This window comes from Juglans microcarpa x Juglans regia, chromosome 1S (assembly GCF_004785595.1).
Source record: "Juglans microcarpa x Juglans regia isolate MS1-56 chromosome 1S, Jm3101_v1.0, whole genome shotgun sequence".
NCBI classification, from domain to species: domain Eukaryota; kingdom Viridiplantae; phylum Streptophyta; class Magnoliopsida; order Fagales; family Juglandaceae; genus Juglans; species Juglans microcarpa x Juglans regia.
In genome coordinates this window covers 8,935,074-8,957,745 of record NC_054595.1, presented here as the reverse complement: position 1 = coordinate 8,957,745, position 22,672 = coordinate 8,935,074, and the positions used below count along the sequence as shown (strand labels likewise).

The 22,672-nt window shown below is 34.4% G+C and overlaps 2 protein-coding genes across 2 annotated transcripts; both read left to right on the top strand.

Moving 5' to 3' along the window:
• Positions 1-5,008: 5,008 nt before the first annotated feature.
• LOC121247821 (tRNA (guanine-N(7)-)-methyltransferase) lies at positions 5,009-10,660 on the top strand. The gene is made up of 8 exons (XM_041146270.1): positions 5,009-5,296; positions 5,502-5,558; positions 5,722-5,797; positions 8,679-8,758; positions 8,903-8,952; positions 9,034-9,118; positions 9,235-9,333; positions 10,339-10,660. Exons 1-8 carry the CDS (start codon positions 5,051-5,053, stop codon positions 10,567-10,569), a joined length of 924 nt encoding a protein of 307 aa, XP_041002204.1. The 5' UTR covers positions 5,009-5,050; the 3' UTR covers positions 10,570-10,660.
• Positions 10,661-17,856: 7,196 nt separating this feature from the next.
• On the top strand, positions 17,857-21,498 carry LOC121247156 (glycine-rich protein A3). Its single transcript, XM_041145505.1, has 3 exons — positions 17,857-18,039; positions 19,712-20,077; positions 21,084-21,498. Exons 2-3 carry the CDS (start codon positions 19,735-19,737, stop codon positions 21,305-21,307), a joined length of 567 nt encoding a protein of 188 aa, XP_041001439.1. The 5' UTR covers positions 17,857-18,039; positions 19,712-19,734; the 3' UTR covers positions 21,308-21,498.
• The last annotated feature ends 1,174 nt before the right edge of the window (positions 21,499-22,672 follow it).

Sequence of the window (22,672 nt, the reverse complement as noted above, 5' to 3'; positions counted from 1 at the left end):
AGATGGGTATTGATGAGAATGGTAGTGCGAAAAATCTTGAACCTGTACTTGTTGATGGATCCTCATCTGGGATGACTTTCAAGGATGAAGCTGCATTAAGTGCTTATTACAAGCATTATGTAAAGCAAGAGAGATTTGGGGTGAAGACACAAAGGACTGAACGAGAATCAAATGGGACAGTGAAATATATCACACTTGGTTGTTCAAGGGGTTGAAAGCATACAATTAGCAGTAGTAATGTATCGAAGCCAAGTCCCACAACAAAGACAAAATGTAAGGCAAAAATCAATACTCAGTTTGTTAATGGTGAGTGGTGTTTAACTACTATAGAACTTGCGCACAATCATGGATTGAGCCCACACAAATTTAGATATTTTAGATGCTATTGAAAAATAGACTCACTTGCTAAATAGAAGCTAGAATTGAATGATAGAGTTGAGATAAGGATGAATAAGAGTTTTGGTGCATTTGTTGTTGAAGCGGGAGGCTATGAGAACCTTGAGTTCACAGGAAAAGATTGTCGAAATTTCATTGATAATGCAAGACACCTTTGCCTTGGCAAAGGAAGTGGGGTGGCACTCTTGGAATATTTTGAAAGGATACGTGATATGGATCGTGATTTTCATGCCACTATGGACTTGGATGAGGAAAATAGATTAAGAAATGTACTTTGGGCTGATGCACGAAGTAGGGCATCATACCTATACTTTGGGGATGTCGTAACATTTGATATGACTTATTTGACTAATAGTTACGAGATATCATTTGCACAATTTGTCGGTGTAAATCATCATGATCAATCCATACTTCTAGGCGCATGGTTGATATCTAGTGAAGATACAGAGATGTTTGTATGGTTGTTTCAAGAGTGGTTGAAGTGTATGGATGGTCGAACCCCAACAGCAATCATAATAGGTCATGACCGTGCAATAAAGAATGCAATTGCAATTGCAATTGTCTTCCCATAAACTATACATAGATACTGTCTATGACACATATTGAAAAAACTCTCAGAAAAGCTTGGCTCGCATTCTATGTACAATTGTGATCTAAAATCCTCTATTTTAGGGTGTGTGTATGATTACCAAACGCGTGTTGAATTTGAGGAGAGTTGGGGAAGGCTGTTAGATGCATACAACATTTATGATAATGCATGGTTGAGTGGGTTATACGAGGAGCATCTATTTTGGGTACCAATTTATTTGAATGATGTATTTTGGGCTAGTATGAGCATTACTTAGAGAAGCGAAAGCATGAACTCTTTCTTCGATGGGTTCGTACATTCAGGTACAATACTTAAAGAGTTTATTGATCAATTTGACAATGCCCTCAGGAAAAAATTTAAGAATGAGCAATCAGCTGACTTTAACTCCTTCAATGCCACAATACCATGTATTTCAATTTGCAAAATAGAGAAGCAATTCCAGAGTGTGTACACCAATAAGAAGTTCAAAGAGATGAAACGAGAGATAATATGAATGATTTACTGTAAGTTGAGAACTTCACCAAAGACGTAAAGGTTTACGTTTATTTCAATATCAAGGAACTTGAGCTAATTTGTACTTGTGCGTTGCTTGAGACTCGAGGCATTTTGTGTAGGCATGCCTTATCTGTGTTTAGAGCCCAATGTCGTGATACTTCATTGCCATCTAAGTATATTTAGACCATTGGAGGAAGGACTTGATATGCAAATACACACTTATTAAGAGCAATTATGATTATTTACGTGACAATCCTGATACACGGCAGCATGATCATCTTATGAGGTTGTATGTTAAGGTAGCACCACTTATTTCTAGAGATGATAAGCAGTACAATAACATGGTGGACCATTTACTCGATGTAAAAGCCCAATGTCATGATGCAATATGTGAACCAAGGCCACCAAAACAAAGAGATATTGGTGTGATTGTAGAGTAGGGTAAAAAGGTCCTCAGTCTGAATTTTGTGAGAGGTAAAAAAAGGCCGCCAACATGGCGCAAAGTGGGCACGGTTGAGAGGATTGTTAAAAAGAAGAAAAATAACAGCAAGAAACAAAAGGTGACTGTGTTTTTATATATGGTTTTAAATTTACTGTCATGTAATTTTGTTATATTAACACTAACCTTTAATTTCCACCTATCCCCTCAACATAAGTGAATTACACGATATGCTAGCAACCCTTCCAACTCAAGTAACCACAATAATTTCATTATTTTTTTTTGTGCTTTTCTTAATAAGATAAATATTTTTTTGTGCTTTTGTATGCATTTAAATTCCTCACTAATAATTTTTTTTCCTTTTATTTCTCTGCAGGAAGAATGCACAATACCCATTAGAGTCTAATGCATGCTTTGATGGCTGCCATGAGACTTGTGTTCAGCTTTGATTAGCATGGAAACTTGGATATGCAGCAACCACCTTAACAATTATAGATAGATAGGGAGCTCTTTGGATATGCAACAGCCACCATAACAATTATAGTTCATTGAAAACTTAATAGCTTTGCAAGTTACCTATCTTCCCTTTGTTACTATGACATTTGTGATTATAATCATTTACATAGAGGATTGGTCATCAATGGATGACGACCTTGAACATTATATGTTTGCATTGGTTTTGAAAGAGCAAATATGACTATGAGAGTGTATACTGATGTACTAAATTGTCAAAAATGGATATTTGTTGAATCTGAAGATTATGTGTTAGCATCTCAATTACAATCACATTAGTTCTAGGCTTGCAAATGGTAGAAGGATGATTTGGTCAGTCTTGCTGGTTGAGAAATCATGTGAGCTTGTTTGATTGTATTAAGCAGGAAGTGTCAATACAATCATTTGACAGAAAAAGTCCTGTAGAAAATAAAGTTCTGGCCAAAAGGAAAAAAAAATCTGGGGTCATGCTTAAATCTTCACTCTATTCAAAAACCCATACATCCGATACACCTAAAGCCGTGAAGCAGGAAGTGCCATCCGCTGAAAAGGTGAGAGTTTCTACCAAAAAAGGGTTCATTGAAGGCTAAAGATTTGGACTTATCTCTTCTTACTTATATTATAAAAAAAGATTTAGACTTGTCTGCGAAGCGTGCTACTTTTTTGAATCCAAAATCTTTGAAAGTGGAGTCAAGATCTTTTCGTAATTCTATGATAGGTAGTGGCCTAAGAAATAATGATGTCAAGATGGGCAGGATGCCAGGAACCTCTAAAGTAGCTACAAATAAGGTCTTGGCTCATCCAACAACTTCATTGTTTTCAAAGTCTTCTACCAATATAATTGCAAATGTAAATGGAAGACAACATGGAGACTTGAAAATGTGTTTCCTCACATGAAAAATAAGATCAGAAAAGCTGAACCTAGGGAACCAAAGACGACAAGGTTCAGGAAAAGTGTTGGGGGAGAACCATAATGTCAAGGTCATTTCCCGAAGAAGCGTCCTCTACTACACAGATTTCTCCGATAGGATTTCTTCCTCCATTTCGTTTGTAGCATTTTTGGGTTCTGCTACATCCAGGCACAAGTTGTGTCTGTATGTGCATGCCATGTGCACGTCGCTGACATGCTTATATTTAAAAAAAAATCGAGGAACGAGAAAACACATGCAAAGAAAGTTTATCAGTTCTCTTCCTCTCTCTCAAACGGCAAAGAAGATCTCATGCATATGTCTACCTTTCTCTCAAATTTTGTTTGATCTTGCATCTTTTTTCTCCCATTGTTACAATATCGATATCACACTTATCATTCGAGAAAACTCTTGACTGAAGCCTTGCGCTCTAGCAGTGAACCCAGAGCAAACTCTTCACCACCGCACTGCCCACCCATGATCTTCTTCGCCGCTACCACTAAACAAGTACTTGATAGGTGACTTTTCTCTCATCTCCCAGATATACTTTGATTTCTTAAGGCAGTTTCTCATTTCTTAGTATGTGAGTTTTTATTGAAATATTTGAAATTTTGTTGCATGAGCTTCCCCCCCCCCCTCCACTCCCTTCGTTTCCCAGCAGCCAATTCGGAAATATCTTTTGAGTTCTCTTCCTCTCTCAAATCGGTGGTTCACCGACACTTCTCCAATCCCATTTTTAGCAACAATTCCTGTTTTCCATTTATAGTTATCTCTCAGTGGGTTTTCTTTTTCTTTTTCTGCTACACGTACCGTTTCAACACCAGTTACTAAACGCACCATTTTATTAAATATAGTGGAGGGGTTGGTTGTATTTCATTTGATCCACTTAATTGGATGGGTTAGTAGAAATTAAAAGTGTGTCAATATAACAAAATCTATATACTAGTAACAAAGTAAATCTATACTCTAGTCATTTATTTCATACAATTAGATAACCATCAACCTGTATAGCACTCATCCCTAAGGTTTTATATCAACATGTGTTTCCCTGTGTGGGTTTTGTTTCTATGCCTCTAACTACTTGACCAAAATGATTAGGAAACAATACTTTGAAAAAAATAGGGAGGTGGAGTTTAATAATTTTGATAATAATGCATTTCATTTTCTTGTTTTGTCTTTCTATACGCATGACTTTTATTTAATAGTACAAATCTTTAAGAAAAATTCGAGGATGTACATAAAAATGATTTCTTTAAGGAAAAAAAAACGCTATAAATCTTGGCCACCGTTGCTGTCTACATATTTTTTTTTCAAATTTTTTTAAGTTGTATAAAGGCTAAAGTATACACATACAAATAAAGATAAAATAGATGTTATCAGTTTAGTTAAAAATTATTAAGTACATATACAAGTGAAGATAAAATATAAAGAGGATAATCTCAAATTTTCTAAAAAAAATGTTTGCATACACATATTTTAATTTTATCAAAGAGAAGAGATGCTGCAGTGCAGTGCAGTACAGCAGAAATTTCATGTAAACCAGCAATAGAGAGGGAGAAAAGTAAAAAGTATAAAAACTTAACTTTTTGACTTTTTACTTGTTTTATTTTATTTTTTTATTTACTTTCCAGCTGTACTTATCCACCTTGGCACATTCGTGGGCTTCCTAGCAGCAGCTCTCTTACAGGTAAATAATAACCCTTCCAAGTTCCAACTCGGAGGAGTTACGAAATGGGCGCTTCTTCCCTCTGCTTGCAACGCTTCTTTCATGGCGGTGGCCTAGGGTCCAGAGGGACAACAAATGAAACGCTTTGCGCGCTTGTACGAAGACAATCATCGTCATCTTCTCGTCACTATTGCAGTAAGAGAGTGGCTGCTTGTGCTACTGCCGCTGCTAAACACCGAATTTATCTCAGAAGCCCAGACCTGGTGGCCTCAGAATATGCAGAGCTCAATCTCCCACACCAATTTTCTGAGGTAACGCTTTTCTTTTGTCCTTGTTGTTTTCGTTATAATGGTTATTGTTATTATTACACATTCTAATTTTCTATATCTTTTCTATTCTCTACAATGTGATGGGAAATAATAGCTCCTTCTCATAGCGTGATCGACAAGATATAATAGAAATCCTAATAACTTATTTTTACTTGACTGAATTATGAAGTTGTTTTTTGGGTTTCAGGAGTTGGGTCATATCAGGATACGGCAACATGTCAACCCACTCAGTGCCTGTTTCTCGGTATGTAATTTGTCGGGTGTTTTGTCGAGGAAAAAGAAAATCATTGGGAATTTTTTTTTTTTTTTTTTTGCATTTTACAAATATAGAATTAATCATTTTCCAACTTCTTACTTTTACCCTTTTCAAGTTCAAATGTAATTAATTGACTCCGTTTTCTGGGTAGATGCCTGTAGAAGTACCAGACTGGAACGAAGTATTCAGGGACCCAACATTGCCCCTCATGGTTGATATTGGCAGCGGTAATGTATTACTTGTTCTTTTGTTCTCCCATTTTTGACCTCTATGGCTTTTGCATATTTTTTAAGCAGAAATATCCAATACATAACTATTGCATTTGAGAGGTTTCAATATTCCAATGACCACACCACCTTGGTGCGGCCGCGATATTTTCTTAGGTGGTTATGAATAACTTGTGACTTGCACTAGCGCATCTGATAGTGTATGTAATAGCTAGCTTTTGAATGCAAATTTCACGAAAGAAAAATGCACTCGAGAATACCGATCTTAACCCTTTCAAAGCAAAATTTCAAATTAGAAGTTCAACATTTAACTTACCGATCGAGAGATGGGACATAGGGAGAGAGATGGTGTGGGGGCATCGGGCCCGGCAAGTTGACACCGGTGGACGGTGGAGAGAGGTCTAAGAGATGAGAGAGAGAAACGGTTACAATGAGAGAGAGAGATTGAGATGAAGATCAGAAATAACAGAGGGGGAGGGGGGGTCGGGTTAGGGTTTCAGCCCTAACCCAAAACGACGCTGTTTGGTGTATTAAACCAAACAGCGTCGTTTTCATTTTTTTTTTCTAACACACAGTTATAAAATGACACCATTTAACTTACTTAAGTTAAACGGCTTCCTTTTATATAAGAATAAAACTAAAAAACATAAATATATTATATCGGTTGGTGGAACCGAACCAATCAACATCGGTTCCTATTTATTTGGACAGCCGGCCAACCGATTCTCCACAGATTTCAGAATCCTGCAGCTGGTTTCGGTCGGTGACTGTTGGTTCTAGTGGTTTTTGTTCACTCCTAGGGAGAACATTATGGGGAGAGAGTAAAGAAAGTAATAGTACTAGTGGTGTTTATCTGATCATTTCAAATGGTTTTAATTTGAGTGGACAACGTTGTTAGGATGTGACTATCACAAGTAAACAATGAAGATTAATTTACTTTTCAAAAAAACAATGAAGATTAAAACCCCGGACAATTATACCTATAAAAAAAAGAAGAAGAAAAAAACCGGACAATTATATTAAAAGGATAAAGAAGAGACCAAAAGGTAGAAACCAGGGACACAATTAACGAGTTGGATACAATTATATTGGAAAGACAAGAAGTGCCCCTTTGGAAAGAAAAATGAAAAAGATAAGGAAGAAGTACCTACAAGCAGAAAAGGGGGACAGTTGATGTGCTAGATTTTATTCTTTCAGTTTTTGTGAACTTATTTTGATATGTTCCATTATGAGATGATTTCATTCTTGGGATTTTACTTGTAGATTTGGTAAATGAATTGAATATTTAACCATTCTTCAGAGCAGGCAATGATTGTGGAAGTGATCTACCTCTGCTCTTGTCACATCTTTCAAAGCCAAATATTTCTACTTATGCATGACCTGTAGAAGTTGTATTGCTTTTTATTTTTAATTTTTTGATAAATAACTTAATGCTAATACAGCTATATATGTAGTGACCAAATGGAGCACATGCATGCATGAAAAGCATAGTAACATCTGCAATGATGGACACAATCAATTTTTAATTGATGTTCTCAGTAAGTAACAGTTGTAGTGTCTGCTAGGTGAAACGTTTGTTACAATTTGAAACAGAAGTCTTTTGCCTCCCTGTATGGCGTTTATTCAATCGAATTTTCTTTATTGAATAATTAGTTGCATGGTGGCTGATGGAAGGCATGGAAATTGTCATGGTATGCCATCACTATCATCTTTGACAAATTTTCAATCATTCAAGCCATCTTGATGGTTTCAGGCCTCAAAAATCAATGGTGATTTTTTGGTTAACCCTCCTCGGTAGGCACAACTAGCATCTTCTGACACTATTTGCACCAATTGTTCCAACTCACATTGGTATTTTGTGGGGGTTCCATGTTGATTGATTTGGGATACAACTTATTGAAATCTTCATATTTTGCTGCATGAAATTGCACAAATAATTCTCTTCCAAAGGGTTCATGGGTCAAGATCGACCTTCCTCTTTGTGCACGTGTTGCTGGTTAGCCTCACTGTCCAAATGGAAGGATGTTGAGGTGACTTCTTGTTCAGATAAAGTGTCTTGATACTCAAGGAACCTGGTGAATTAGTCGAGGCACTAAGTTTGATCTATGGCATGGTAGCATAAAAAATACATATTCTGGGAGGTATGAACTGGTGTGGTTCTTTATCACCCTTTTTTCTTTTGAACTAGAGAATGATGGTCCATATTGCGAGGACTTGCAAGAGTTCTCTTTAGTCCTTCATCTTATATCCTTTGTCAGCTCTCGTGTGTTAGCCACTTCTAGGTGATGAATTCCCTTATTCACCTCATGCAAGTCAGCCTCAAGTTTCTCAGTTCCATCTATGTTGGTTGCCATTGTCTCTGATTTTAATTAATGGAAATCTGGGTGAGAAAATGAAACGAATCTATACTCACAGTAATATTTTAATTTACTGTAAGTAGGACCTCAATGCTGGACAGGCATTTTGGACTTGGGGAAAAAACATTACATCAGCACCATTTATAAAAACACCCATCTACATGGTGTTAACCCACTCTTCACTTACCCTCATATGCCCTATGTATGCACCCACGTTTCTCGTGTATGCACACAACACACACATCCATATCATATACACATGCTTGGCACAATCCACATGGCCAGAAATGTTTTTTCAACTAGACGTGAGCTTTCTAGCATGCCCACATCCCACCTGCATTAATGGTCCACAAACAGACATCATGGAAGCCACAACCCACGTTTTCACGACTCTGAACATGCAGCTTGTAGCATCATTATGAGTCATTAAGGAGGGGAATGGGATGCTTATTTCTTTATCTATCTAAGGCTATTAATTTTTTGTATTTATCAATCTAATTATATAATGACATATAAATTCCCAGGTAGTGGCCGATTTCTCATATGGCTTGCAAAAAGACACCCTGAAGTGAGAAATTATTTGGGGCTAGAAATACGGCGGAAAGTATGGGAACAAACTCCTTGTGTTACTCTCTATGTGCTTGGCATTCTCTGATTGATTATGTATAATTACTGGTTCCCTTGTTCCCCCATTTTTAAATGATATGAGGACTTAATTTACATGGTAAAATAAATTATCCACTTGCAGCTGGTCAACCGTGCTGACTTCTGGGTAAAAGAACTGGCTCTTTACAACGTGTATGGCCCCATTACTTTATTTTGGTTGTAAGAACAAGAAACCAACTGCATACTAAAATGGATAGCTCGAACTCATCGCAGGCATTTCCTGTTTGCAAATGCCATGGTGTCTTTTAATCAACTAGTGTCCACATATCCTGGACCCTTGATGCTAGTCTCAATTCTGGTGAGTGTACCAGTCTTACTGGCATTCAATAAGAGTTGTTCATATTTAATTGCTGAAGGATTTCTCTTAGGACCATAGATTATCAGTACTAAAATTTTCCAGTTCTTTGTTTGCAGTGCCCAGATCCTCATTTCAAGAAAAGGCATCATAAAAGAAGGGTTGTGCAGAAGCCCTTAGTAGATTCTATCATACATAATTTAATGCCTGGAGGACAGGTACCTAGTCTGGACTCATGCACCGCCTTGGATGATGGATTTTTATTTTAACGTAGGCAATATACAAAATTTGTTTAGTGTCTTGATTCAATAATATATTGTTTTATGATTGACTTCTACATCATGCATATGAATCATTAGAGAAAAAACAAGTGATCTTATATTTTATTGGGCTGAATTGAGAAGGGATTTTGGCCTTTGAAATCCAAACATTGTTTCATTTGGCCCGGAAAAAGGGTGAAAAAATAATTAGAATCATTTTATGTAACATCCAGATCTAATATCTCTAGGAAAGTGCATTGCCTCTGTATGAAACAATTTTTCTGTCATCTTCAATAGACCCATTACCAAAAAAGTGCCATTTTATGGCAATCTGCTCTGTTGTTAATTATTATTAGTGGTGCTGTACATCTCAATTTTGTTGCATTAAGAATTATGTTGGTGCAAATCTTGACATATTTATATGGAGGAATTTTCGAACCTGGATCGTAAATCTTTTCTTGGATGCTTGCACTACAAGTGTGGGGGTTATGAGGAACAAAATCTGTAGATATAACAGAAATATGTATGCTACTTTTAGACGATAGATCAAGGAAATATAAAGAGAAAAAAATGAGCACAACTGTTGTCATTCTGAAATATTGTCTCCTCTCCTATCCGTACAAAGTATCATCCGTGATCTGCAACTAAAAAAGAAGGATAATGATAGGCTTACTACTCTCCTACTACCCTTTTACTATTTTATAGTTTATTTTCTTTAAAAAAAAAAAAAATTAAAAAAAAAAAAAAAAAAAAAAAAAAAAGAAAAGTAGTAAAATGGTGGAAGGAGGGTAGTAAGTATCATCATCCAAAAAAAGAAACCTATAATTCACGTTAGGAAGAAAGAGATAAATCTTCTCTCTTTCCTTCTCACTCTTACTGTGTTGAAGATATCACTGCATAAAAAATTTCACGATAAATGCAAAGCATGTCTAAATCTTAAGATATATGATTGTGATTGAACAGATATTCATACAGTCTGATGTGCTTGAAGTGGCACTTGACATGAGATATCAATTTGATGCTGAAGGGGATGTACTTCATCACATGGATGCCTTGGACCAGAGCGTTTTGTGTGACCAAGAGGGATGGTTATTGAGCAGCCCAATGGGAATAAGGACAGAGAGAGAGATTCATGCAGAATTTGAAGGTGCAAGAATTTACAGAAGGATGTACCAGAAGCGAATATATAATTAATCAGTAAGATCTTCATATTTGTATCATGAGTTATCTTGGAAATAGGATTGTGAAATGAATGAAGCGGTTGCTGAATAGTTTAAGCTGTTCATGTCTGGTGTTAAATCATGTAAGCGTTTTGAATGATTGCGATAGCTTAGAGAAGCTGGATGCACATAGTTGAGACTTTGTTCTGGACACCCTCGATTAAAAAAAGAAGAAAGAAGAAGATGCAGATAGGGGTGCTCGTGCTCCAAAAGGAGGCATGTCATTAAGGTAATGATTTAACTATAAAATATGGTTTAGGTTTGATAGTTGGTCGGGATTAAATTAACCTTGAAGTAACAGATGTATGCAAGATCCATGTAAGAGCACTCTCATTGGATTAGTCAAAGTTAAAGGATATTTTTTATGAATGTAAGAGCAATTTGACTTTGGACTATTCCATTCACATAAATATCCATATTGGAATAACTATTTTTTCATTATAAAACAATAAAATAATATAAAATGAATTTGGTTTTGGTTATTCATTTCAAATCTCCATATTAGATTATACATTTATTCATTATATAGTAATGAATAACTAATAATTTCAAAAGTATTTAATTTTTTAATTATTAATTTATTTTATTTTATCATATTTTACTATTCTACCTATTATATATTAATTAATAATCATATTATTATTAAATTCATATATCACTAACTCAAATTAATATACCAATTGTGATAAAATATGTTATAGAAAGAAAAAGAGAGAAATAATTAATAAAATATATATTTGATGTATGTACAATAATTTTTAAATTTGAAAACAATTTTGAAAGTCACTGTAATTAAATTCTAAATATTTGAAATTTAGCTAATCATATTTTACTCTCAAATAGTTAAATACTTAATGTATTTAACTTTTAATTAATCTAATGAGAGTGCTCTAATGCGTACACATCACATGGATTAAGTAAATCATCGATTATTCAGTTATGAGATGTGGCGTCTACCTCTAGGATCAAGACCCTTGCTGCTAAAGCTAGCCCAACTATTGACAAGTCTAAAATTTGATTAAAAGTTACGGTTTTGGTTAAAATTAAAGCTATTGGAGATATTAATTCACATTAGATTATTCATCTTAAAGTCAAAATAATAATATAATATTATATATTTTAATAATAATTTTTTTATATTTTATAAATTCACTCCATATATTAATTAATAATTTAATTTTTACTTAAAATTATTATTTTTTAACTATTTTTTTCCTCAACCTAATTATCCAACAAATACACTCCAAAACTAAGGGAAAAAAAAAAGAACTGAAGAGTAGAGTAGAACTTGGAGAATATTTTTAGACTAAAAAATTGTTTTGGAGATGAACAGTAAAACTCCAAATTTAGAGAATAGTTTAACTTTACTGTAGATCAAAAATAGAGTATTAAAATTTTAACTACTATAATGCAAAACACTTTAATAAAAGCTAGGCAAAATTTGACTAGCTTTTGGAAGATTTTGAAGCCAATTGTTCTTTAATTGTGGAGTTATACTGCAGTTTGGAAGAGGCATAGCTTATCCTTGTATAGCAGCAATTCGTCAAAAGAGAGATGCTATTCGTCATTCCACACCACACATTTTACATATTTTAATATTATTTTTTATTATTTTATTATTTTTATTAAATTAATTGAGTTGTTCTATACTTATCATCCATATACCACATATTTGTTATAGAAAAAATGAAAAAAAAAATTAAAATATGTGTGGTGTGTGAAAATGATAAGTATAATTATTTTTCGTGAAAAATATGTGTTTGTTTATTTTAGATTTATACACTTATTGATTATAGTTTATTTAGATAGAACTATTATGTTCCACGGTCAGGAAAAAAAGAATAAATAGAAAAATAATGAGAGTGATAAATTGTCCCTTCAAGTTCTTTAACACTCCCCTTCCTTTTTCTACCAATGCTCTTCATGCGCTCGTATATTTTATTTTATTTTTTATTTTCTCAAACACATTATTTTATTTTTAGTTTTAAATTTTAAAATGCAATTTAACCCTTCTCTATTTTTAAAATAATTTTTAATAATTTAATTTTTTGATACATGTCATGTCTAGTAGTTTTGAGCGCCACCCAATATCTAGATTCTCATATCTGGGCTGCCACAAAATGGGTCGCTATTGTTAAGATATAGTGGTTTTATCCCATGCCTCTCGTTTAAAACAACACATCTTTATTACTGAACCAACGCATCTCTTTTTACTATTATTAAGATATACTATAAATATATTAATCTAGATTTTCTCGTCAATTTAGCGAGCATTGATTTGACATAATATTAGATAAGTAGTAGTAAGATAGTAACTCTATTATTATTCATATAAGAATATAGGTTTCAAATTTTAACTTTATACTCCATTCTAATTAAAATATTTACATATTGAACGTAGAGAAGAGTCTTGGTTTGGTTTTACAAACCTTTCAAACCATCTCATCTCAACATATAAATACCATTCAAATAGAAATATTTTTCAATTCTAAATTTTCAAATTTTTAACTTTTTCATCTAATTATTACAACTTTTCTAAACTTTCAAACAAAACATAAAAAATAATTAAACTTTTTTAAATTCTAAAGTAAAAATTAAACTTTTTTAAATTCTAAAGTAAAAATTATATTATAACATTATTTTAACTTTATAATTTTTTTATTCAACATTTTATCTCTCTCTTTTTCCAAACTTTCATAAAAATCTTAATTAATCATTTTATTGCTGTTCATAAATTATCTCATTATTATTTACATATTTCTCATCTCGTCTCGTCTAACCAAACAAGATCCGGACCAACACACATAGGAGAATATTAAAATATTTATAAATATAATAATTGATGTCTTTCCATCTATTTAAAAATTTCGGACAATTTTGATTTGAGAAGTAAGGTCAACTCGAGGTTGGTGATGGGAGTGGAGGCCCTCACCTCTCAACATTTTTTTTATAATAATTTAACGAATAATAGTTATAGAAAAACATTTATAGTCGAACTCTCGTCAATTTGGATTGTCCATATCAAGTTGTCTTGGTCAAGATTAGTTATTTGATAAAAAATGCTAATAGTTATCTTCTCAACATTTTCTTATGGACCATTAAATAATTGCAAGCAAGTGAAAACTAAATAAAAATAATTACATACAAATATTACACTTTGATATAGTTTGACGTAAGAATTATTCTATTATCAAGTTATCGCTTAAATTATAATATTTTATTTATAATATTTAAATCTTAAAATTTAACTTTTAAATCAAATTATATATTTATTAGATGTTAGATCTAATTTATATTATGGCAATATTAGGATGCATATCAAATGTGAACTCTAAAGATGCACACAAATGAATGTTTTATACGTCCTTAATCATTAAAAAAAAATAAATAAAAAAAATATAATTTCATTAATAATCATTTTCTTAATTATTAAAAAAATTAAAATATATAAGTAAATATATTTAGTGGACATATTGAAAAGTCATATATCATTTACTTTTTTTTTTTTTTTTTTGAGAAGAAGAATGATCTTTGTTCACCTTATTACATCAAGTGATGGATACAAGGAGGACCTCCCTTTAAAATAATGCTCTCCTCAAATAGCTTAAGTGCATCCTTAGCCATGCAATGAGCTAAATTATTGAAGATTCTAGGAACAAAAACAACTTTCCATTACTGCAACTTCTGAAGCATAACTTGAATGTCTTGGATAATGATGTCTACTGAAGTCCAGCTTTCATTCATATCATTGATTTCATTAACAACAGCATCTCCCTCAATGATCATATATTCTAGCCTCAATTGATTACATAAAATCACTGCTTTTAGAGCAACAACTGCCTCAACCATTTTTGCCTCTAGGAATAATTCTCTATTTGACTGCAAAGATGCCACCACCTTCCCTTCATGATCTCTGTTGATAGCCCCTATCCTCACTCTACAGTTTATGTGATCAACTGTTGCATCCCAATTCACTTTTAGCTTGGTGGGAGGAGGAGGTGTCCATTGAGTTGCTACTTGCCTAGCATTGACACTTGCTGCAGAATCCCTCCGATGTGCTACCTGGTAATTACCTACCACTTGAATTACAATCTGACCAATAGAACCGGTGACATAAACTTTCCTTAAAAACAAAAGCATTTCTTCTCTTCCATACCTGATAAATATCCAGATTCTCTTCACTTAATGTAAAAACTAGAGATGACACTAGTTCATAGAAATTAGTACCCATAGTTTGCATTTTCTGTAACTTTCTACAACTGAAGCCCCAAACATCTTGAGCAGAAGGACAGGACCACAATGCATGAATTATAGACTCTGGCTAATGGTGTAAAAAAAAACTGGTGAATCGGTAAACCGGATCGAACCGGTGGGTTTGGTTTGGTACCCATTTTATTTTTCCTAAAACCGGTCAAAATCGGTCCAGTTTCAGTTTTTCTTTTTCTAAAACGGAATTGAACCGAATCGGACCGGTTCATATATATATATATTATAATTTTTTATATTGTATATAATTTTTATATATAATATATAATTATATATAAAATAGGTTTGTATTACATGATAAATTACTAATTAATATAATATTAAATTTTAAAATCTTATATCACTATAGTCTATTGTATTAATAGTTATACTAATACTATATTACTATATATTATAATATACTATAATATATCACTATATTATATACTATAATATATACTATAGTCTATAATATAATATATCACTATAGTCTATAATACAATTATAATATATATTATAATATACTAAAATGTATTATCACTATAGTATTATATACTATAATATATTATTATATAATATATAATATAGTATATTAAAACCGAAAAACTATACCGAGCCGGATCGGAATCGATAAAACAGAAAGTACTGGTTTAGGAGGGGTAACCGGTGCGAAATCGGTTCTTGAAAATGAAAAAATCGGTGCATACCGGTTTGGTCCGAAATTTTGTCCAAAACCGGACCAAACCGGACTGGTTACACCCCGAACTCTAGCTCCAATTAGCAAATGAGACATAAAGAAGAGTCAACAATCTTCCTCTCGTATAGGTTCTATTTTGCTGGCAAGGATTCATGACAGGCCCTCCAAAGCATCATTCTCACTGCATTAGGGACTCCTAATCTCCACAGCTAAGCCCAAACCTCACTCTTAGTTGATTTAATAGAAGGTTGCCCCTTGTCTGATGCCTCCATTTCACCAAGAAGGTGATAGACACTCTTAACTATAAATTTGACATCTTTTGTGCATCTCCAAATCAACTTACTAGGAGCATTACTAATACTAATAGGGATTCTACTAATAGTTGCCACCTCTTCAACAACAAAGAGATTTCTTAGCAAAGATCTGTTCCAACCCCCGTTAGATTTATCCATTAGAAAACTATCCAACTTCCCTTCATACCCTTCCTTCACAGAAGACTACACCCTAAATGTTGATGGACTAGGAAGCCATCTATCATTCCAAATGTTGACAGTTTCTCCATTTCCTATTCTCCATATCAAGCCTTCCTGCAATACATGCTTTGCTGCCATAAAATTTCTCCAAAAGTAGGATGCATTGCTACCAACTTTACTTTTCAGGAAATTAGTTCTAAAGAAATATTTTGCTTTAAGAACTCTAGCAGCTAATGAATAAGGTTGTTGAATAATCCTCCAACCTTGCTTTTCAAGCATAGCAAGATTAAAGTTTTCAAAGTCTCTGTATCCTAAACCCCCTTCAACTTTTGCCTTGCCAAGCTGTTACCAAGAGCGCCATTGAGTCTTTGATTTGTCAACCCTGCTACCCCACCAAAATTTATGCATTAACTTATTTATGACACTCAATATAGCTCTAGACAGTTTAAAAATGTTCATGCAGCAAGTAGGTATAGCTTGCACTATAGATTTTAGTAAGACATCTTTGCTAGCTTGTGATAAGAATCTAACCTTCCAATTTTGCATTCTAATTCTGATAGATTCTAGAATGGAACTTAAAGCTGCTACCTCATGTCTCCCCATATAGGATGGAAGGCCCAAATACTTCTCATATGACCGAGTTTCCTTGAGATTTGTAGCTGACAGAATTGCCACTTTAACTTTGGACTTGGTATTTTTACTGAAATAGACATCAGTCTTCTCCATATTAAACCTTTAACTTGATGCCACTTCATATGAATTTAGTAATCTGGCCAACTTGCTCCATTCTAGTACATTAGCCTTTCAAAAAAGAGGCTATCATATGCAAAAAAAAAAAAAAAAAAAATGGTTAACAAAAAAAGTTCTCCTAGCAAAAGGAAATCCTGAATGAAGCCTCTCTCCCCAGCTTAGTCCAGCATAGAACCTAAAACTTCTGATCACAATATGAATAGATAAGGGGATAGGAGATCCCCTTGTCTTATGCCTCTCAAAGAATGAAATACCTGTTGAGGTGTGTGCCATTAATCAGAACAAAGTAGCTTATAGAACCCACACACTCCATGATCATGGCTGACCACTCCTCCCCAAACTTCATCTTCTTCAAAACAACTGCCAAAAAGTTCCATTCAAGCGTGTCATAGGCTTTACTCATATCTAATTTGAATGCCATAGAGTCTTCCTTTTTACCCTCATCCTTTATTGCATCAAATGCATTGCTTAATAAGCAATAATGATATTGTCAAAAATCAATCTACCTCGAACAAATGCACTTTGTGATGGTGAGATGAGACTTAGTAAAATCAACTTCAACTTGTTTATCAACACTTTAGAAACTGGATTTTTCTTCTTAAGAATTAATGTAATAAAGGTCTCATTAATGAGAAAAAATATTTACAACAGTGAATTATACAACTGCCACATAATTGTTTTGAAAAAAGTGAATAAAACATGAGATCCATATGAAAAAAAATTAATTTTTTAATAGTGAACTCTATTCTTTTTCAAAATATTTATGTGATATTTAAGTACTTCACGATTGTACGTAGAATTACTCTTTATTAATATTTATTATCTTTTCTATAGGAGAGACTTTCTTCACAACAGAAAAGACCTCACGACGTATTTCATTCCAATTTTCTTGATAGGAACATGCTGAGAAACCATCAGGACCTGATCTCATGATTAACACGGAAACTTCTTTCACGCGGTCATATTAACGCGGAAACTTTTTCAAGTAAAAGTCATATGTCATTTTCCTTTAAATTATTAGGTAAGAAATGATTAAAATATCAGTATCTCATAACGGGGTTTCCGTATAGATTACCCTTCTATCGACACTGAATGTCTGAGAAGAAATAAAGGAAGCAACGCGTCTATCGATAAATGTTAGGAACGAAACAACTACCGTAATAGGAAACAATAGGAAAAAGGAGTTGAGGCCCGTTCGTCTCAAAACTCTCAGATCGCTTTGATTTTGGCATTCACGATACTCGATTCGGAAAATTGCTTCACCGCTCTTTTGCTTGTGGTAATGATCTCATGATTCAATTTTGACTATCTTTCTTATTTGTTTTCCAATTTCTGTTTTTTCTTTTCTATTATCAAATCCATGCAACAGTTTTTGTCTGTGTGCCTATATCTCAGTACCATGCAATTTATATTCTCAAAAAAATCTGGGTTGTTTATATGTGTCACAATATGGAAACTTGTATCTCAGTACCATGCAATTATTGTATTCTCAACAGCAATCTGGGTTTTTATTTTTTTATATTTGTCGCAATATGGAAATGTTTGAAGCCAAATGGAAAATACTACAATGAAACGTTTCATTACCATCTGGTGGTGCTTCCGTTTTCATGATTAATTGAAGAAACATCTATGAAGGGTTTCTTTTGTTTCTGTGGATTGCTAACGTTTTCCCAATTCATTTGTTATTACAACCTTGTCCCCAAACAGCTAATATGCAACGACCAAAATAATACCAACTAAAATAAAATAATAATGACAATAATATTAATAATTTTAGTTATTGTAATAGCTAACCAGCTGATATGCCTGATCCTGTTTTCTTGATTTCTGACACAATGATGGAAACTTTTGGTGCTGATTGGACTAAATTCGAGTGAGTTTGCTTCTTTACTTTATAGTTTATATCTTCTGTAGGCTTGGTAGATGTAGTGGTGAAATTCTGTAGTTAGCATATCATGGAATCACTCTGTGATGTGCCGATTTTGTGTCAGCTTCGGCTGTATTTGGTTCTTCATTGATGATCCAATGAAGTTTATGTTTCTGTTTAAATTCTTTGGAAGTGATGATACATGAATGTCTTCTTGTGGGGTTGGATATTAATTCCCATAGTTCAAAGGTTATGCATGCGTGGTTATGTTTTCATGCCCATGTCCTTCTCTTTTAGGACTTTTTAATATTCCCCTTCCCATTTCTTGTGACTGCCTGTTTTTATACTATAGGTAAATGAGATGAAGACATTAGACATATACTTTTAGATCCAATCTTATAACATAGGATCAAAGTTTTCGGAAAAATCTTATCCAAAATCCTTTTTCACTTACTAACGTTGAAGCCATGCTATTTTCACCAAAAAAAAAAAAAAAAAAAAAAAAAAAAAAAAAAACCTTGAAGCCAAGCTAATTTCAATAGGAAAGATGAACGAGCTTAAAAGTTATGTTCTTGGGCCTTATCTCTCCCTTGGACCCGGTAATATGCTTTTAACAAAATAACAATGCAAATATTAGTTATGAAAATTTATGCAGTTTTAGAAGAATGGAAAATCACATCAAACAATTAGATTGTGTCAGGCTTTCCCACCTTTTTTTGGGGTTTTGTTGGGTTGGGTTGGGCCATTGTTGAGTGTGCGTTGAATTCTTTTGTATGCCATTTCAGATGTATGAACAAATACATTTTCATCCTATCATTGGATATTGCATGATTTACATGAAGTGCTTCTGTTATATCTTTCCTCTATACCTGGTTTCTGGAGATCATTTTAAAGATGGAAAGAGTATGTTGAGAAACTGCTCAACCAAGACTCCTTGTTGGTATCCCATTTCCTCTAATTTTATACTCACAAAGAACCCAATGTTTTAGTTACTTCTTTTCTTGTTGTGTATGCACATGCATATGTATGGATAACATTGCTATTTGATATTGGACCTGATGGCGCTGTGTTTGTAATTTTGTAGCATTAATTCCAAGTTGAAGAAAAATGGAAGGTGGAAAAGACAAGCGTGATCACGAGTCTAGTGACAAAGGGCTGTTTTCAAGTCTTGCCGGATATGCTGCTGGACACTACCCTCCACATGGATACCATCCACAGGGATATCCACCTCAAGGATATCCCCCGCAAGCCTACCCACCAGCTGGGTATCCACCTGGAGCTGGATATCCTCCTCCAGGTGGATACCCACCTTCTGGATATCCTCCCCCAGGTGGATATCCTCCACCTGCTGGATATCCTCCCCCAGGTGGATACCCTCCACCAGCCTATCCTCCCCCAGGAGGATATCCCCCATCCAGTTATCCTGGTCCATCAGCTCCATATCATTCAGGTATGATTTCCCCTCACCTTGCTAGCACGAATACTAAAAATACCTGTCATAACCTATCTGATAGTTGTGAGATGGTGAGATACGTATTCCATACACTTGAAAAAGATAGATAACTTTTTTTTCATGGATATGGCATAAGTACATCACAGAAAACAAAAAGAAAACTTTAGTGCTTTAGAAAGTTAGAAGCCTTCAAGCTTTTAATTTCTATGAATCCACATAGGGATAATGGATTATGTGTTCTCTTTTCATTTGAAGCTTTTAAATTATTTTCATCATCTCTACATATATTCTGTAACTCTGATGTTCTTTATTCCTCCTTTAAACAAAGAACTAGCATAATATATATGTATTTTAAAATGCTTTGTTCTATTAAATAATTGTGGTAACCTGCCGTTGATTTGTAGTTCTCTTATATCAAATCATATTATGTTAGTATCAGTCATCATTTCAGTCTTAGAGGACCTTTTTTTCTTTTTTATTAGTAGTCCTAGAGGTAGGGTTCGTTTTTTATAAGGTAGGTTTTCTTTTCTTTTTCCTGAACTCATAAAAAAGGTCTTAGAGGATCTTAATTTCCATCCCTGCTTTCTTTTGAGAAATATATGAGGGAAAAGGGCTAAAGGTCGCCCTCATCAACATTTGTGTTTTGTCTTTCTGAAAGACATTGATGCTCAGAATGAAGTGCTTTTCTCTTAAATAAATTAAAAAAAAAAATACCAAGATCTTTTCGTATTACCACTGAAATAAAGATTAAACAACATTTGCATAGACCAGAAAGGTTTATTGGTGGTGTTGTTTGGAATCTATTGCATAGGGATTGATCAAGTGTTATTTTAGTCTCCTGCCCTACTGATGGAAATTTTATGTAGTATCCAAATGGACATGATACCTACGGGGTTCTTTATAACCAATCAAACATCACCGGTGTTAAAGACATTGTTAGTAGAGGTGTAGCTGCCCTTTCACTTCATTCCTTGTGATCTTTTCTGGTAAACGATTATTACAGGACATGGACCTGGTATGGGAGCATTGCTAGCAGGGGGTGCTGCTGCAGCAGCTGCTGCTTATGGTGCTCACCAGCTCTCCCATGGTGCTCATAGTCTTGGACATGGGGGTTACCATGGCTTTGGTCATGGAAAGTTCAAACATGGCAAGTTTAAGCATGGGAAATTTGGCAAGCGCTGGAAGAATGGCATGTTTGGGAAACATAAGTTCAAGAGATGGAAGTGATGCAGATGTAACGTTCGCTTGGAGCTCAAGGCTTTCTTTCATGTTATTATTCAAAGGGGGAAGGTTTGCTGTTATATGCTAACAATATTTTCTTTCTTGTAGTGCCAGAAATAAGTTCTTAAGGTCTTTTTTGTCTGACGACGAAAATGTAAAGTGTGTTGTTTATATGATTGCGGTTGCTTTTGTTTGCTTTGGGTTTTTTATTCCAATCAGAATGTTTGTGTCCTGATAATACGTGTGATTTCTGAATGAATGTGGCCTTCTGTACTAATGAAGCGTTTTGATAATTGGCCTCTCTCCCACTTGGGCAAGGTCTCCAATTGCTGCCGGCGTCCAGCAGCAAAGCCAAGTTGTATTTATTTAGTTTTTTCTGTTTTTTTCCATTTATTTTTCCATTTATTGTGTGTGAATCAAGAGTAAGAACAAGTTGGATTACAATCATGGAGTGCTAGTTAATTGCGAGCCTGCCCTTGTTAGCCGAGTGTTTAGATGAACATCGAAAGGTTGAAAGAGAGCCATGTCATTATATATTAGAGTCATCCATTGCCTAATCTTTCCATGGATGTTAACATCAAAGTTAGCATTTAGCTTCACTAGATTTTGATTATTTTTAATGGCTCTTCGTGAAATCCATTCCAGTTCTTAAGAATTGCTTTATGTTTCTCTTTCCCTCTTGAGACACAGCGCGCGCGCACACACTCACTCTCCCTCTCTTGCCACATCGGCTCCTCTCTTACAGGCTCCATCTTTGCTTTGCTTCCGTTCGAGTCAATCTTATTCTCTCTCTAGAAACAGGTTGTCATCGAGTAACAAAAAATATAGGAGACGTCACCACGGCGACAAAAGACAAAAGACAGCAATGTTGGGAAGGACCTTACAACGCCATCCAATGTTGAAAACTCGGGACTTTTGCTATCCTATTGGGAAGTACCCTACAACGTCTTTGAATGCTGAAGACTTGGGACTTTACCACTTGGAGTTGATATTGCCAGTGTAAGGAATTTCACTCATTACAGAGGAAAAACAATACAACTAGGAACTTCTTCAGTGTCACTAACATCAACCGAACTGCTTAAAGCATCTTTTGCTTAGGCATGAGCCATAATAATTCAATTGCTCCGCTTCACTTTGAATAGCATGCACCAGTTGAATGGCATCAATCACCTTCTAGCACAATCTGTTTCAACCCAGGTCACGGCAGAGGATATGTAGGGCAGCCATAGATCCGGCTATAAGAGACTGGAAAGTTCTAGTGGCTCTCATGGTAGCCAAAACCTGTTCCTCATGTTCTCGCACTACTACCCTAATTCTTAAGTTGTTGTCTTTTTGCCAATTGTTGCATCCCAATTTATTTTCTACAAACCA